At 37.4% G+C, this 16,534-nt stretch overlaps 1 protein-coding gene across 4 annotated transcripts in view; it reads left to right on the top strand.

The window, feature by feature from the left end:
• The window catches only part of LOC130156411 (harmonin-like), a 51,434-nt gene that overhangs the window by 1,581 nt on the left and 33,319 nt on the right, over window positions 1-16,534 (top strand). Inside the window, exons 1-8 of one of the 4 annotated variants that reach the window (XM_056354878.1) lie at window positions 2,066-2,478; window positions 2,766-2,833; window positions 4,832-4,975; window positions 5,474-5,612; window positions 14,074-14,182; window positions 14,281-14,305; window positions 15,032-15,089; window positions 15,837-15,940. In XM_056354878.1, the coding sequence (XP_056210853.1) occupies window positions 2,410-2,478; window positions 2,766-2,833; window positions 4,832-4,975; window positions 5,474-5,612; window positions 14,074-14,182; window positions 14,281-14,305; window positions 15,032-15,089; window positions 15,837-15,940 (716 nt within the window). In that variant the 5' untranslated portion in view covers window positions 2,066-2,409. Of the gene's footprint in view, window positions 1-2,065; window positions 2,479-2,765; window positions 2,834-4,831; window positions 4,976-5,473; window positions 5,613-14,073; window positions 14,183-14,280; window positions 14,306-15,031; window positions 15,090-15,836; window positions 15,941-16,534 lie in introns of those variants that run through there. The other 3 variants (XM_056354875.1, XM_056354880.1, XM_056354879.1) reach the window with 3 other exon arrangements.

The raw sequence follows: 16,534 nt of genomic DNA, 5'->3' as shown, positions 1-16,534 counted from the left end.
ATCTTGAACTTTAAACCTTTTCCTTTTTATTGCTGCTATAATTCACAAATCTTTCTAGTCCCACCCCTGATAACGTAAGACTTATTGTCAGTGTTTCTTGGTGCCGGGTAAGTAAGGTGTGTATTTCCGTGGAAGCTTATCTGAGTTAGAGGATACTGAAACAGGTCTTTATTTTGTATCATCTTTCTTCTTTTGGCCTCTGTGGCAATTTTAATGTCTTGGATACTTATTTTTTCTGTATCAAATCAGTGAAGATTCTCAGCCACAGGATATGAGTTTCCTATGTTTGCTACTTTGATATTATTTTTTTCTTAGCAATTATAGTCAGTTCTCTCTATCAACCAAGCAGCAATGCACCAATGCAAAATACGTAATATATACAAATATATTGGCCAGTTCTTCCATTTTCTTCAATACTTTTTCAAAGGCTGCGTAGCTTAAATGGAATTTGATAATATTCTTTGAAAGCTGATAGATGGGGCTAGCGCTGTAGTAGTGCGCTACTGTAATCTGAACTTTTCCCACATGAAAAAGTGTGGCTTTTTTCCCCACAACTTTTATAGGAGTTTATTCGGTAGAATAGACTTGTTGCCAGATTTTATTTTTCTTTTATATGTAGGTGCAGTTTTTGTGATGACTCCTTACTAATTGCTATGAAAAACAGTGCAGTTTATATAGTGACAAATAGAGCATGAGCAACTCTTTATTTATGTTGTAGGACTGTAATTTATACAACTAATGTGAAGATACTCTTAAATGTCACAGAAAGGTTGAGGTTGGAAGTGACCTCTGGAGGTCACTTGCTCCGGATCCCCTGCTGAAGGAGGGCCACCTAGAGCAGGCTGCCCAGGACTACATCTAGATATTTTTTTAATATTCTTGGTTTAAAAGCTGTGAAATCATCTATCCCATACCTCTGCAGTTATTTTAGTTTCTCTCTGCTTTTCTAGAAAATATTCCTTGATCCAAGTTATACCATGTCACCACTTTTTTTTTTGTTTTGTTTGAGTTTTTTTTTTTCCTTAACATGAAGGGGCATGATCTTTTAGGATTTATGAAATTATTCAGCTCTTAGAAGCTGTTGATAAGCCTAGGTCAAGTGTATGTCTACAGTAAGACTCCGTCCCAAGGAGTTAATGAATTAAGGAAACGGTGAAGAGATGCAGGTGGCTAAGATGAAGTGATAATTGGTGGAATTGAAGATAGCAGGAAAGAATGACCTAATTAGAGAGCTGGTACGTAGCTACCTAGCTGTAGAATTCTGAATATATAAGAAGTCACTTGGGTGTTTGTCAGAGGATGAAGAAGTTGCTGGTGCAGTGTGAGAAGTGCAGGAATCTAACAGAAAGACTGAATGTTTTCTGAGAAGAAATACCAGAATTTATATATGGTCCTCCAGTTCCTGAAGAGAGAGTGGGGTTGTGTCCATCAGCTAACATATCGTGAGAAGAATGTAATGTTACTGGTTGCTTTCCCAATCAGGAGAAGAGGTGATGATGGTTTTGTTCTTTGCTGTGTATGATTGACGTGCTTAAACATTTAATGCTCCTTGAGACACCACTCATTCAGTACCTTAGTACCTTAGTTATCACTAGAGATTGAGTTTGGTGTACCAGAACTGAAGCTGATTTATATGTTGTGTTTTTCCTGATGGGGAAGGGAAAAGTGGGTGTTGGACTTAGTTTTACTCCTTTTAAGGCAGACTTTTTTGTTTTGAAATTCACTGTGAATAAATTGGTTTACTCACTAGTATTATTATTGTCAAGCAGTCTTGTCCTGCACTGAGCTTTTTTGGCCTTCAGAATTTTTGGAAGTGTCTTTTTCCAAAGGAGACAAGTAATAGAAAACCACCTGTATGTGGTGTATTCCTGGCTTTAGAGAGACAAAAGGGACAAAGGGAATATGAAGCATGTATTTAGTTTAGAATATAATGCAAATCATTCCAAACCTAGAAAGAAAGGTTTCTTTAAGTATGCAAATTGGTCTTCAGACTTCATGTCACAGTAATACTAGCCTTTAGGTCAGATGTAAGTTGTTTTCCTAAACATTAAACTTGTCCAAATGTAAAACTATGTGATGTGACTTCGCGCTGCAGGTAAGATCCCTGGCACTGAATATAAATCGAACTCCTTATATGAGAATTTTTGGATTTGGTTGAGGTTTTTTCTGCTTTATTTTAGTGTAGTTATCCAAGAGCAGGCACAGTAATATGACACTGGTTTAAGTAAACATACTATTAGTGGGGGAGGAAAGAATAACTAGCGAGTTCTATCAGTTAAGAGCTGGAGCAAAGAGGAGCAGAAGTGTAGCGGTTTCCATAATGTTATAAGTGAGACCCTGAAATCAGTGGTTTAGATGACAGAACGTAGATTATAATCATCTCAGTGTTCTGGTTTTATCTGTGACAGCATGTGTTATATTAACGAATGGCCAAAAAGGTTTCTGAAAACATTTATTCAACAGTACAGTGATTATCAGGTAAGACAAATATGATCTTATTGTAATAGTGATGCTGCTGAGGGGAAATCTAGCATACAGAACGTTATCAGTATTTGCCACCTTGTCCAACTGTCATAATGCTAATTTTAGAAAGTCTTTTGTGAGGTAATGCTCTGTTGTAAAAATGTGTTTATCTTTAGGTGAGAAAAAAAGTCTTTCCCTGTTAAAATCTTTGCTGTATGGCTTAGGAATTTGTGAGAGTCTTGTATGTTCAACATTTGTGGTTATTCAGTCAGAGATTTATAATAATGTCCTTGGGTTTTCAGGTTAATCTACTAATTGACAATGAAGCGGAGAAGGATTACCTTTATGATGTGCTGCGGATGTACCACCAGTAAGATCTAGCTTTATATATGTTTGTGCAGAATTTTCTAATGTTTTTAAATTTAAAGAGAAAATATTCAAGATTTTAAGTGATCTTTTCTAGTATTATAAAGAAAGTAGCTGGAGTAATAGTTTTTATCCTGTGTAATGAAATCTTACACTTTCACAGCAGCAGACTTCCTAGCCTGCAGACAAGGAAGGAGCATGTCTGTAGTCACCCATAAAGTTCCTTTGGTTTTATGACCTGCCAGTTTTTTAAAGGATTTTGGTGGTTTCTTATGGGGGGCAAAAAAAAGCACCTGGATGATAAAACTGTTCTTGGGAAACATGACGAGCATTAATCAAATTCATTAATATTTCCAAATAATGCTTCTTTATTTGCAACACTTTATTGTTTTCACTGGTGTTTGCTGTTCAAGGGGTTTTGCTATTTAGATAAAAATTTATTTGCAACTGTTTTATCTGAAAGCTGAAGAAATTTAGTCTGGGAATCTGTTTGGCATGTTTAACAGCTCTGGCTTATTACAACATAATGGGGAAAAAATGGTAAGGCGATAGGCCTATTACCAATCCTTTTACTGAAATGATTTAAACCATGGTTGCTTAGGACCTGTATTGTTGTAAATGAGATCAGCCTCTAATCCATTGCTTTTCAAAGAAGATGAGAATATATTTTCCACTCATCATAGACAAGTGGCTCTGATAGGCATTGTTTCCATTCATTTTTTAATTAATAGCATCTCAGCTGAGTGAAATGTAGACGTTTCCATCTGATGTTTGCACTGAACTATAGTTATGGGTGTATTCAGCTGCATATCTGATTCAGTTTCACTCAGGTCTGTCTAATTGCTTCTCCATTCATAAAGCCTGTTGTTTGGAAAGCTGGTTGATTCAGTAGCTCTTAATTATTTAAAATCTTCTTGCAGTTACAAAATGAACAGTGCCTATAGTAACTTTTCTTCAATTTCCGAAATTGCAATGACTCCAGCAGTATTTCCGATGCCTCTGTGAACATGTTGATGTTCTATCACTATTTTGGAGTACATTATGAAGTATTCCAGGGCAAAAATACATGCAGTTGCTGTTGGAGTTAACATTTAATGTCTACTTCACTATGAATGGCGTTTCCAAAAGTATTTGACCTCAATCCCATGTAATGTGTCTCCTGATCTTTATTTTCATTGCATATGCCTCAGAAATATTGTATGCCAGGAAATGTAAATTATGAGAGAGGGAACAGCAAATAATACAGACAGAGTTTAACTTGATGTTGTGTAGGAACAGCCCCACTGAACCTTAGGGAGCTGGGCAGCAGAGTACATTTTCTAGACCCATAATTATCTCAGTGCTGGTCAGTATCAATAAGACTACTTTGCGTAGCTCTCAAACCAGATGTTGACATCAGTTTAACTTCTGTAGCTGTTATTAATTGGTTCATGGGGGTTCAATTTATATTTGAAAAAAAAAATTTAAAACTTAAAGCAAGTTTTTGCTCAAACTACTGAGTATTGTGATTTCCCACACGTATACACACATGCCCCGAGTCAAAAGTTTGTCAGTCCCCAAAGTTCAGGAAAGGAAGGAGCTTGTAGGCTAGATTCACTTAGAAAGATTCCTAACTAGTAAGGAAACAAAAATCTAGTAGGCAGGTGTATCTGATCTAGAAAGTTATTTCCAAATGGTTACATAAATCTTTTCAGGACTCTGAGAATGACATTAAAGGTGTCACCTGTAAAAGTGATGTGCATGACCTTAAAAGATACAGACAGTATATAGGAGATTTCAGTTATTTTGGAGAAGGTAGGTATTGTTCCTGTTTGCTTACAGAAGGCTTGCTTTCTCAGAGGCTGTTTTGCTTTGGTTAAACCAGTATCTGCATAAGTAACTTTTTTTAGTAGGTTGAAGGGACACACAAGTATTGAAGCCACTTATATGGCAAGTTATTAAATGGTGATTTTTGTTGGGGCGTTGATTTACCTGTGCTTGTTTTGTCATTGTGTTTTTGTAGATCTATGAATCTCCCAGTGCTTGTGGGGGACCTAAAGCTCGTGATTAATGAACCGAGCAGATTGCCTCTATTTGATGCCATCCGCCCACTTATCCCATTAAAACACCAGGTGGAATATGATCAATTTACACCCAAAAGATCACGGTAAGAGAATGTAGAACAATGCAGCTAACTTAAATACAAGCAGGAAATACTGACTGAGTCTTCAGATAAGTTCTAAGTTAAATATCGACCACCTGTGTAGAGTAGGCATAGTTATTTCACTGTTGCTATATTTGCTAGAAGTACGGTTTTGAGCTACCTGAAACTGTTTGCCAGCTAGTTTAATCTTGGTAGGGGTAAAGGCTAAAGGAGTCAAAAATTATACTTTCCACTTGAAACAAACTTTTCTCATTTTTTCTGCATTTAATAATAATAAAAAACTCTTATAACTCTAACCCTCTAGAAGCAGACAGCTTCAACAGTTGCATATGTCTTTTCTTATGAAAAATATCTGTTGGCTTTAGCTAACACTCATCCATCCAAACTTCAGTCAGCTTGCTTTTTTTCATGCTTATATATTACAAGAGAAAAATAATGTGTAACTTTTACTATTGCCACGTGTTATGCATATGAACAGTTAAGTATCTTCCATTTTTGCAGAAAGCTGAAAGAGGTGAGATTGGATCGTTTGCATCCTGAAGGACTTGGAATAAGTGTAAGAGGTGGAGTGGAATTTAGCTGTGGCCTCTTCATCTCCCAGTTAGTTAAAGGGGGACAGGCAGACAATGCTGGACTTCAGGTAAGAAAATTATATTAATGGCTGCTGTGCTACAAAAAGCTTTTTGTTACAATGTTAGGGCAGCAAGCAGTTAAAAATTTTTCTTTACTGTTTAGAAACAGCAATTGCTAAGGTGCACTAAAGTGCTTTTTGTTGCTTGTAATAAAATACGTAGGTCAGTGCCATAGCAAATACCATTATACCAATGGTGAATCAAGTTATTAAAACTGTACTTTTCAACATTTTTGATAAGTAAACCGTTTTTTCATACTTGGGATATGATAATTTTTGAAGATAAAAGGGCTTTCTAGAGTGTTTATACTTCATGAGTAGCAACAGTCAAATATAAGCAGATGGAAAGAAAGATCTCAACTCTGTGGAAGAGAGTTTTAAGTTGCCAAATTCTGATTAAATGTAGAACAGCATATAAATACTAAAAATGTTAATTCTACCTTGTACAGATATAATTTGTGTAATTAAGTGTTTATTTGAACTTCATGTATAAATTATGGGAGGTTTTGGTTTATGCAATGCAAGTGCATGAAAGGGAGAAGCTATTTTTAATGATTTCCAATATCCTTTGTACTGCATAGAATTGCACTTTGAGTGATTAAATTTTATATACATGAACTGTAACAAGGTTGGAAAAAGTAATTGGGTATAAAACCACATTTTTTTTCTAATCGGTACTTACGTGATTTGTGTTCATGAAGTTTTGAGTGCTTGGTTGGTTGGTTGTTTTAATATGTTGTTTCTTGCTCATACATATCTTGGTGAAGAAAGGAGTGAGCAATTGCTGTAGCAATCATCTGCATCTTGCTATGCTTTCAAAGCTGATAAGGTGTTTTAAAGGTCTGTTTCTCACTAGAAAGGCTGATAGGTCTGGGTAATTTTATTTTGTTGAGTGCAGATAGTTGCTGGAAGTATTGATGTTTAAGGATTATATTTAATACTAGTCAAGAATGTGTTAGAATGGCATGAATTATTACAGTGTTTAAACTAATGAGTTTTGTAGATACGCTTTAGGGTAACCCCACAACTCTCTTAGCTTAAAAAAACAAACAAACAAAAAAACCCCTTCTGTCAAAAAGACAATCCAAGTTAGGGTTCCGTGTTTGTATAGTTGATGCTGAGAACTTTCTAAAATTTAAATGTCCCTCTCTCTGTTTGCATACATGCACATGCCCTTTTGTTTGCGCATTCGAACCTATATATCCCTTTCAGATACACCACTGAATTAGTCCCATCTTCTGGCAGCCTGCTCTGGACAGAAGCATGACTGGCTCACGGGATGCTTTTAGAAACTCCTTGGAACAAACCCACAATTTCAGGGAATATACCCCACAAATTCTGTATTTATTTAGAATTGAGAGAGTGGTATAGGACACTGCAAACACTGTGCTGAAAGTGTCAGTAGCCTACTTCTAAGCATGGGGGTTGCCAGTGGATAACTCTAGAAAAGGGCATTGATGCACCTTCCCAGGGTTTGCACTACAAAAGCTCCTAGTGATCAGCTCAGTAGAGATTCCAGCTGCATCCTTCCACCACTGGTAGGAAACTGAGAAAAAGTCAGACCAGTCAATTGTATGGCATTTGAAAACATCTCTTGAAAAATACTGGAAGGATTTAAAGATGCTGGGCAATAAAGGACTTGATGGCCACTGTCTTAAACTGTCATGCTAGTACATTCATCTTAATGCTGTGTTGCAGCTCTGCTCCTCTGCTTGTGGCAGACTAATGTTTTGACATGATTGGTAGATAAGGAGTTATGCTCAGTTGTTGTGCTGCTGTAGGGATGTCGATTTTAATTTTTCCTTGGTGCAGAAAAAGGCTCTTCTGGCTTTCTGTGACTGAGGCCATTGTACTACATGTTGGTGACAGTGAATGGGATTGTAAAGGATCTTTGGGCTCGGTTGTACAAATTTAACAACTCAGAACATAGTTGGAGTTTGGTAGAGAAAGTAGGGAAAATAAGGGGGAAATACACTTGAGACTGACTTTGTTAGGGTTAGATTCTATGTATTAATATGTGCAGATGGTGCTTTGCAGCTCTTGTAACTGTCTGACTTCCGTTTTTTGATGCCTGGTGTTAAAGCTCAGCCTGAAGTGCCTTCATAATAGGTGGCACCAGGTACTTTCGTAACCCAACTGAATAGCAAGAGCTGACAGGCAGTCCATTGTTCTAAATTGCTGTCTCACAGTAAAGCCAACTGCTTCTGAAATTTCACCCACCTGCTTTATTTAACTAAATCTCTACACATTTTCTATCTCAAAAATGCTGTCTGAGAAAGGTATAATGATCTTCTATTATACCATCACTTCTATGTCCTTCTGCTTTTTTAAAAAATTCCAATTCGTTTTGCGTGATTTCTCCTTGAAGTAGTTTCCAAGGTACTTTAAAATGACTGAATAATCATAAAGGCTTACTGAGGCATTTGTAGTTTTGACTTTATTTTTTTTGACTACAGTTTCTCTAAAAGGCAGGTGTTTTGTCCTTTTATGAATAAATGTACTATTCTTTTTTCCCCTTCTGCTTTCTGATACTTATGTCTGTGGGGATTCTGCTGAATACAAAGAGATGGAGATTGGTATGAATGATGAACATGGAAGAAGTATACAAAATGAGAAATTTGAAACATTTATGTTACGTAAAAACCCATCAGTTTCCTGGAAACTAAATATTGTGTTTCTTATGTTAAAAGTTACAAATAATAGGCATTTTTCCTGGGAAAATTTAGATTTGCAGCTATTTTTTGAAAGTCTGTCATCTCCCCGTTTGATAGGGAAAGTGGAAACAGTGATTATATAATAACAAAATAATTGCTACTGTTCTACTCTGCTCAATCCTGCAGACTTAATGCTGCTGATTCAGGAGGTTGGTATACAGTGATACTATTAATTACTTCAGTATATGGACACTTTTTTTCCAGGAAAACTGTTCAAGTGTCCTAAAGAGAAGCAATTTGTTACATGCCTATATGTCTCCTGTAGTTCAGCCTGGACTGGGTTATTTCTAATGCACCATCAGTCACATTGTCAGTAACATAAATGTCATTAGGATGACCAAAGATATTAGACTGTCTTTTCATCTTGTTTCTGAAGCTCAGCGAAGAGCAGTATTAAATATATCTATATGGGGAAAGCTCATTCCCATATGGGAGGAAAAAATAAAATACGCTCTTGGCTGCATTTATAATTTTGTAAGTGTGTTCCTTTTAGGGAGATGATACAATACCAACAGATGTGACTTGCTTAGTGAATGATGGCATCCTCAGAGCAACACTAGTTCTGCTGATGCAGAAGCGATATAGTGACTCACAAATGACTGCCATTTGCAGTCCTAAAACTGGGATGCTTCTGTGTGTTGAGGCATTGGAGGTAATAACAGTAGGTTAGGTTACCCTGTTAGAAAGCTGAGTCTGTGCAAACCCAGGCTCCCTGGTCTGTTATAGCCCACATAATGTGAAAGATGTGAGTAAAGGAGGGATCTTGAGCTAAACCAAAAGCAAACAAAAAGCTCCACCACCACCAAATACAGAAGATCAACAAGAAGAGTCTAGGTAGATCAAATGAGGCTGAGATTGCATACTTACTTAGTTGTACACCAGCTTCTGGTATTTTTGCAATGAAATAATCCAGAGAGAGGCCAGAATGGGGAATAGAGGAAGATTTTTCAGCATTTTTTTGTTGAGGAACTCAACCTGCCTTGGAAAAGTAGAGGTCACTTGCTTTCCCACAGTTTCTGAGAATCACCAGCAGAATCCTAAACAGGCAGAGAGTCTTGTTTTGTTTGGGTTTGTAGGGGATATTGTGTCTTTATGCTCAGTGCCACAAGTCTGACTTGTCTCTGAGCCATTTTGCTGCTTGGCAGTACAGTCACATTGCCACTGCTAATCCCAGTCTTAAAGATGCGTTATTTATGGTGGATTTTCTGAAGTGTAGAGGGCAACTGAACAGCTCTAGGCTAAATTCTTGGTTTTGGGGTGGGGAACTAGCTTAGACTTTGGTGGCATATCTTTAAGGAAAAGAGGACTGCCAACAACAAGTTGGTTGAGTGAATGTTCTTTCATAGCGAGAGCTGTCAGGGCTGTGACACTAAACTGTAGACCCCATGTGTTTTTCTTTCTCTGATTCTGCATTTTTACCTCGGGTCATATGTTCGAAAGCCTTTAAGTACTGACCTATTTCTGCTCTTATTAAAGATCATGTTAAAAATCTGACTGGCTTAAATGAAAACTGTCAAGCTCCCAGGAGTGCTGCAGGTTGCACACAGGCCGTTGCCCCGGGTGAGGTTTCTGGATGTCCAGCAGGTGGAGCAGCAGCCCTGCTGGTTGGGGCTGGGGACCACCACGGTTGTGTTCTGCCTGTGCAAGCGTGTTCTCTCCAGCAGAACAGTCACATACTGCATTTTCTTTGCTTTCATAGTTTTCTGATGCTGTGTTGTGTAAGTTAAAAATCTTTAAGTTCAGCGGAGAGGAAACTGCGCTACGTGAGCTATGCTGGTGCAGTGGATGTGTTTGTAATGACTTCTACTGCAGAGAATGTGACACTTCCCAGAAGCAGAAAAGTTTGTGAAAGAAGTGAAGAAGACAAGTGGGTGGTTTCTTGTTTTGTTGGACTTTTGGTTTTGGTTCATTTTAGCTGAACAGTTCACAGTAGGAAGATTTGATAATACTTTCTACCTATGAAAAAAGGCAGAAAGGGATGACATGTCCAGTGTCCTGTCACCCAAGTGTCGACCTGTCACGATGTGTATTAATGTGACGGCCTCAAAGACACAGGCCAAACTGAGGAATTCCTACTTCCAGTTCTACTCTGTCCTCTCACATAAGTGGGGTGATGCAAATTTAGGCTTTTGGTGCTGACCTGTGCAGTGCCAGAGGAGGAGTCTCTAGCTGTGCCTACTTTTTCCCTAAAACTGTTGGTAACATACGAGGAAGCTAGTCCTCAGTGAGCTAAACTATGACTACTTTTTTTCAGGCACAGATGCTCCCGTCAAATTTGTGTGATGGAGAAAACAGCAGATGCACTGTAGGGTTTAGTCTGTACGGCCACAGTAGATCGTTTACTCGGTCTGAATAAGAGTGGTGGTGTTACCTTCTGTCCTTTCAGTGACAGTAAAGTTGGAAAGTTTCTATGGAGGAGACCAGAAGTATCTGGCTCAAAAAACCCCAAAACCCAAAAAACTGTTATATTTAACTCTGTGACCCATTTTTTTTATTATTATTTTTTATCTAAAGTGGCACAGTCTTAACAAATGTGTTAAAGATTACAATATTTATTGTAATACTGTTGTGAATATTACAATGAAGTCTTTAATCCTGTAAGTAGATAGGGGGTTTTGCACTAAGACATTTTTTTGGCACCACCTTAGTGGTTAGGGCAGAGTGAAGTTTCTCATCCCTGTCTCTTCCTGGTAGGTCTCCTGTGCCTCCTGCATTCTGGAAGAGCTAACTCTTCTGATCTTCTGCAGCAGCAGTTGAAAGTGTGTTCACAACTGATGGTACTGTGGTTCACAACTGGTGCACTGACAGTCCCAAAGAAAGTGGATGAAAGGGAAGTTTTCCCCAGATGAGAACTAGTATAGCCAGAGTCTTTACATTACCTTTTACCAAATGTGTTATGGTGAACCTACCTCTTCCCCTAAGCTTTTTAGTCAATAAAGATGTTCGCCAAGACTGTAAAAAATCATGTTCTTAATTTGTAGTATAAGGACCTTTTCCAAACCTAAAGTGCAAGCACAGAGCCTGTGCTACAAAGTAATTGTAGATTATTATTTTTTGAATGAGCATGACAATGCATTCTACCTAAACTTTGTTGTTTAGGACTAGTTGCTTTAGCTTTGCTGAAACTTGAAATCAGCTTGATGTAGATACCAGAATGGAAAACTTAAGCCTAAACTGAAATTTGGCAGCTTGAAAGTGTGTCTTTAAGTCCAACATGTTAAGCTGAACATGGGTGTAGGGCAATCATTAACTAGGGATAATGCTGCCATAAAACCAGACCTACTTGTGAGGAGGCACACAAAGTTTCATTGATCAATAACTGAGTCATATTCTGTTGATGTTAATGAGAAAAGTCCTGTTAGCTATCAGGTTGGCATTTTGATACATTTGTATGTAATAAATATTCACAGTAGTGCATAAGAAACTCTACTGGGGAGCAGTAAAGCCAAAGTATTTGACTTTGTTCTTGTGGAGATTAAAGTACAAAAGTATAAGAGGGTATTGTTTACGGTTTGTTGTTAAAGCCATTTCCTGGTAATCACTTGTATATCCTACTGTGCAGAGGATTGATTTGCATTGCCTGGTGGAAGAGAGTAAATGCCAGTTTTCACACAGTCGTGTCACGTGGTTCCCATTAGGTAAAAGTCTTTGCTTATGGTGCTCTAGTCAAGACCTGGCATTTTTCAGTGTTTTCCTGAGCAGCTAGTAAGTTACAACCTTAAATGAAGTGGACAATGTTCCCATCCCGATTCCTTCTCACTCTACCTGGCTAAGGGGATCATTAGGCAGAGTTCATAGAAACTTGGAAATTTCTAGTCTAGTCATCATCTCATAACAAATTTGGATTTATATTAGAGGAAGGGAAGCCTTTTGAAATACAAGCTTTTCAATGATGTGCTGTCATTTTATCACCAAATAAACACTAGCTCTGTTAGTTCTTTTGTGTATTCTGAAAAATAAGATTTGAAATTTTATAGAAGCAGCTGAAAGCTTATGGCACCCTGTCTGTTCTACAATAATAAATTGAATACTGCCAGGGAATATTCTTGGAGTGCTGTCATTTGGTTGCTGATAAATGTTAGTGTGGTCCCCAGTGTGGCCTCTGGTCTATGCCAGCAAGCATTATGCAGTTCAGGTGATAACACATGCCAGGGGTGGTTACTAGAGAGCAGGTTACACAAAGCCACCCTGCTCTGGAGGAATTGTCTTCAGTTGTAGAGAATGGTCTTTATCCTTAATTAATATACCAGGGCATACGTAGTTTCTGTGTAAAGCTGGCTTGGTTTTGGATCAGACAATGAGTCCTGGAGATAAATTGAGGGCACCATGCAATTTGTTTCTGCAGTCTTTTGCTTCCAGATACGTTACTTCTTTTTGGTGCAGTATACTAGTATAAAGATGCTGGAGGATAGTTTAGTGGATCTTGTATTTCTGCTGTCATTTTTTTGGTAAGAGTTTTGTAATAGATGTTTTTCTCTTGATTTTTTTTCAGAACAATATTGAACGGCTTTGAGGCAGGTGGTACAAACTGGCAACGAGGGTTATCTTTTACCTAGTATATACATAGTTACCTACTTTTTTTTTTTTTTCTCTGGAATACCTGTTTCTTTGCTTTTTTTTCTGTTAGTAAAACCCCTGAATCTTTCCCTGCACAACTGTGTGGAAAATTTCAGTTTTTCAGTCCATTGTATACCCACTTTGTGAGACAAAAGGCACATAGGTTTGGAAGATAATCAAAGAGGGACTGTATCTGTACAGAGAACCATAGCCAATCCTTCAGGGTGGGGGACAGGGCAAATTACTGCTCCTTTAAGTCGTTATCTTCATCAAAATTTGCCTTGGGGATAGTTTCGTTTCTTCTGTTCAGACTGCATGCTCTTGGTCTGTTCCGTAGCTGACTATGCTCCCTGTTACCCATGGAGCCCCAATATAGCATATATACAGAGGCATGGGTAGCTTAGGAATAAGTGATAGAAGTGCCTTTTATCTGGTGGGTGCTTTCCTTCTGTGTTTCTGTTTCAAGTTTTCCTATTTCTTTCATCTCATACAACAGGGGGAATGCCACAGTGTAGGGGTCACAGTAGGGCAGTGGTACCATCTTCTCAACCATAGTATATGATGGGTTGCTGCTGTGAAACACTTCAAAATCTGTCACATGAATAGCATGCAATTTTGTAACTGATGTAGATGAGTCAAGAAGACTTAAGCTACTGCACCCCAGAATAAGCATTCATTCTGCTAGTACCTGACTTAGCATAATTAATCAGAGGTTGCACCTTAAAACAAGGTAAATTCCATTAAAAGAATACATTGTTCTGAATCAGAATCAGGCAAGGTAACGAGACCACGTTTAGTTTCCTATTGATCAAAACAGTTGAGAAGGTATTTCAGAGAACATGTGGTAAAAGCAATCTTAAACTGCTAAAGTATAAAGGAAGAAAAGCACTCCAAAATTATTGGACTGAAATACAGACACCTGTATTTAAGATAATCTGTGGGGTATAAGCCTGATGTGTAGAGACTAGATATATTTATAAAATTGCTGTTTGGCCATTAATCTGCCATTTTGGTTTTAAATATTAAGTTCAAACAAGTACAGGTAAATCTGATCTGGATGTTATCTGAAATAAAAAAAGCATTCAGGACTCAACATGATCAAACCTTTGCATCAAAATGATTGCCAGATTGTGTCATTGCTTAAAAACCTTTTAACGTTAATTTACAATTTATTTATTCTTCTCCCTTTCATTTTTGAGGTTGGAGATGAGATAGTTCGTATAAATGGGTATTCCATTTCATCGTGCACACATGAAGAAGTCATAAACCTCATACGTACAAAGAAAATAGTGTCCATAAAAGTAAGACGTAAGTAACAAAAAATCACCCATATCACTAAAGTTTGCTTTTAATAGATTGATGGTGATCTGTAGAAAACATTACTTAACAGTATTTTTCTTTTTCAGATGTTGGCATGATACCTGTCAAAAGGTAATGATATTTAATTTGAAAACAAATCAGCTTATTAATTTTCACATACTCTCTTCAATATCCAAAGAACCTCTGTGTTTATCTGTATATTTGAAAATGTGTGAATGGGCATCTCCATAGCCGATGAAAATGTCATATCCTTTGTGATAAACAGGCAAATATCTTGTTTGATGACTCTGACTTATGCCAGTTGCCTACTTAAATGAACCATTTTCTATTTCCTCATCATTTGTGGATATTACCTGGAAATTTCCTTATCAATGCAACTAACTTAACAGAGAGCTTCACTGCTTCTCTATGTACGTAACACTCGAGGGTTGCGTCAGAGCTTAGAAAAATTTTAAATTATTGTCCTCTTCCAGTTTTTGTTGGACAGTTGAACATTTAAGTGGAATGTTTGAGAAATGTTAATGATGGGAGGTATCTTTCTGCATAGATGTTTGTATAAGCTGTACAAGTTGTTATGATTATTTTCACAGTCATTCTTAGTTTCCCAAAATTGTTTCATTTGAGATTTTCTCAAGTTTATGTTTGACTGGCTTTACTAGCCTAAATAGTTGTATGCTTGTTTGATGTTCTGTTTGAATTGCTAGAAAATAAACCAGTTGTTGTGAATCGTATCCAAAGGAACTTGTAGATGCAAAATAGGCCACATTCCAAAGTAGCTTTTTGAATACATTCACATTTGTTTTGTCACCATTATTTTAAACTACTTTTCCCTTCCAGTTCAGCAGATGAACCCCTTAAATGGCAATATGTGGACCAGTTTGTGTCAGACTCTGGGGTAAGAGATCAACATTTTTATAAAGATGTCTTTTGAGAAATCTGTAATGGTTCTGACCTTTTCACAGAAGTTATTGTGTGTATTTCTATGATGCAGTATCTTGTTACAAGCATTCTGGGAGAAACGTCTTTTGGGATATGAAATGATTCTAGAATCATTAGGTAAGGAAAGGGCAGGATCAGTTGAAATATCTTTTACTCTTAATTGGTGCTTTATTTTGCAGGGGCTTACTAACTTACCAGGCTATAATTCTGCAGTACAAATCTTTAACAGATTATTTGGCCTATCTTAGCTGTAATAGTGGAGGAATGACAGGTATGAATGCAATTGACTTCTGTGTCTTGCAGGAGTTAAAAGAGAGACCACAATTACCAGTCTTCTGCTTTCAGGAAGAAAGACTTAGTTATATAGCGAACGCTATCATGTATTTTTCCAGCCCTTTTGTCAGGGAACATCTAAATGATTATTTTGCCGTATCACTTTCCCTTAATTTTCCTTCACCCTTTTCTGAAGACAAAGTTTGACTATTTAAACAGTCTTCTCCAAACAGAAAGATAAGTTCAGTATTTTACCTCAACCATGCAAGCTACACTGAAATGACTGTATTTAACATTCATCTCCAGTAGGACCTCAGAGGAATCTTATCTTGGTGTTGGCAAGGTCTGTTCTTGGCTTTGTGGAGTTTTATAGTAGTCTTGATATTTCAACACAAACTAACATATGCAGCATTTTTTAATCCCCCTCCAGGAAGGGAAGGGCAGTGTTGCTGGTCTTGCTTCTTCGGGAGGGAGAGACAATAAAGAGAAGAAAGTCTTCATTAGCTTGATTGGTACAAAAGGCATGGGATGCAGGTGGGTACATGTTTCCTATTTAATGTCAGTGGTTGAGTGGTTTAAGTGAGACATCCAAGGCAGTTATTTCCATCCTTCATTGATAGGTTATCAGGAAAATAGAGATCCACACTGGATCATAAAGGCAAATGGGAACAGGAAGATATCTGTGGCACACGTTATGTATTATTACACAAAGCATAAGTACCTGTGTTACAAGTTCTGACTTAAAACCAAAAAAAATCTTTTAAATTTAAAAATAAGAGCAGTTTTTGGATCTTCTAAATGCTGTTACATTTTAAAATGCTTTGAAATGCTGTTATGTGATGTATCAATTCCAGCACTGTCCAGTGTCAGGTTCACTCCCTGAACTGAGACTGCTTTCTGTGACCCTTTTCAGAGCTGAGAAGCCATCACACAGCTATATTGAGTTCCTAAAAGTAATGTTGAATTTTTAAGACTTCTAGAAATCTGAACAGATACTTCTCAGACTCCTGTCCTGGCAGCTAGTTATGGAGGTTTTGAGGCAGAAGGGATAATTGTAGGATTTCTTATATATTTAGGAATATATAGTTGAAGTTATCAAGATAGAACTGCATGGAGTATTTTCTATAA

Source organism: Falco biarmicus, chromosome 10, assembly GCF_023638135.1.
Source record: "Falco biarmicus isolate bFalBia1 chromosome 10, bFalBia1.pri, whole genome shotgun sequence".
NCBI classification, from domain to species: domain Eukaryota; kingdom Metazoa; phylum Chordata; class Aves; order Falconiformes; family Falconidae; genus Falco; species Falco biarmicus.
Note: the sequence above shows the minus strand (reverse complement) of the source record. Positions and strands in the feature narration are given on the sequence as shown.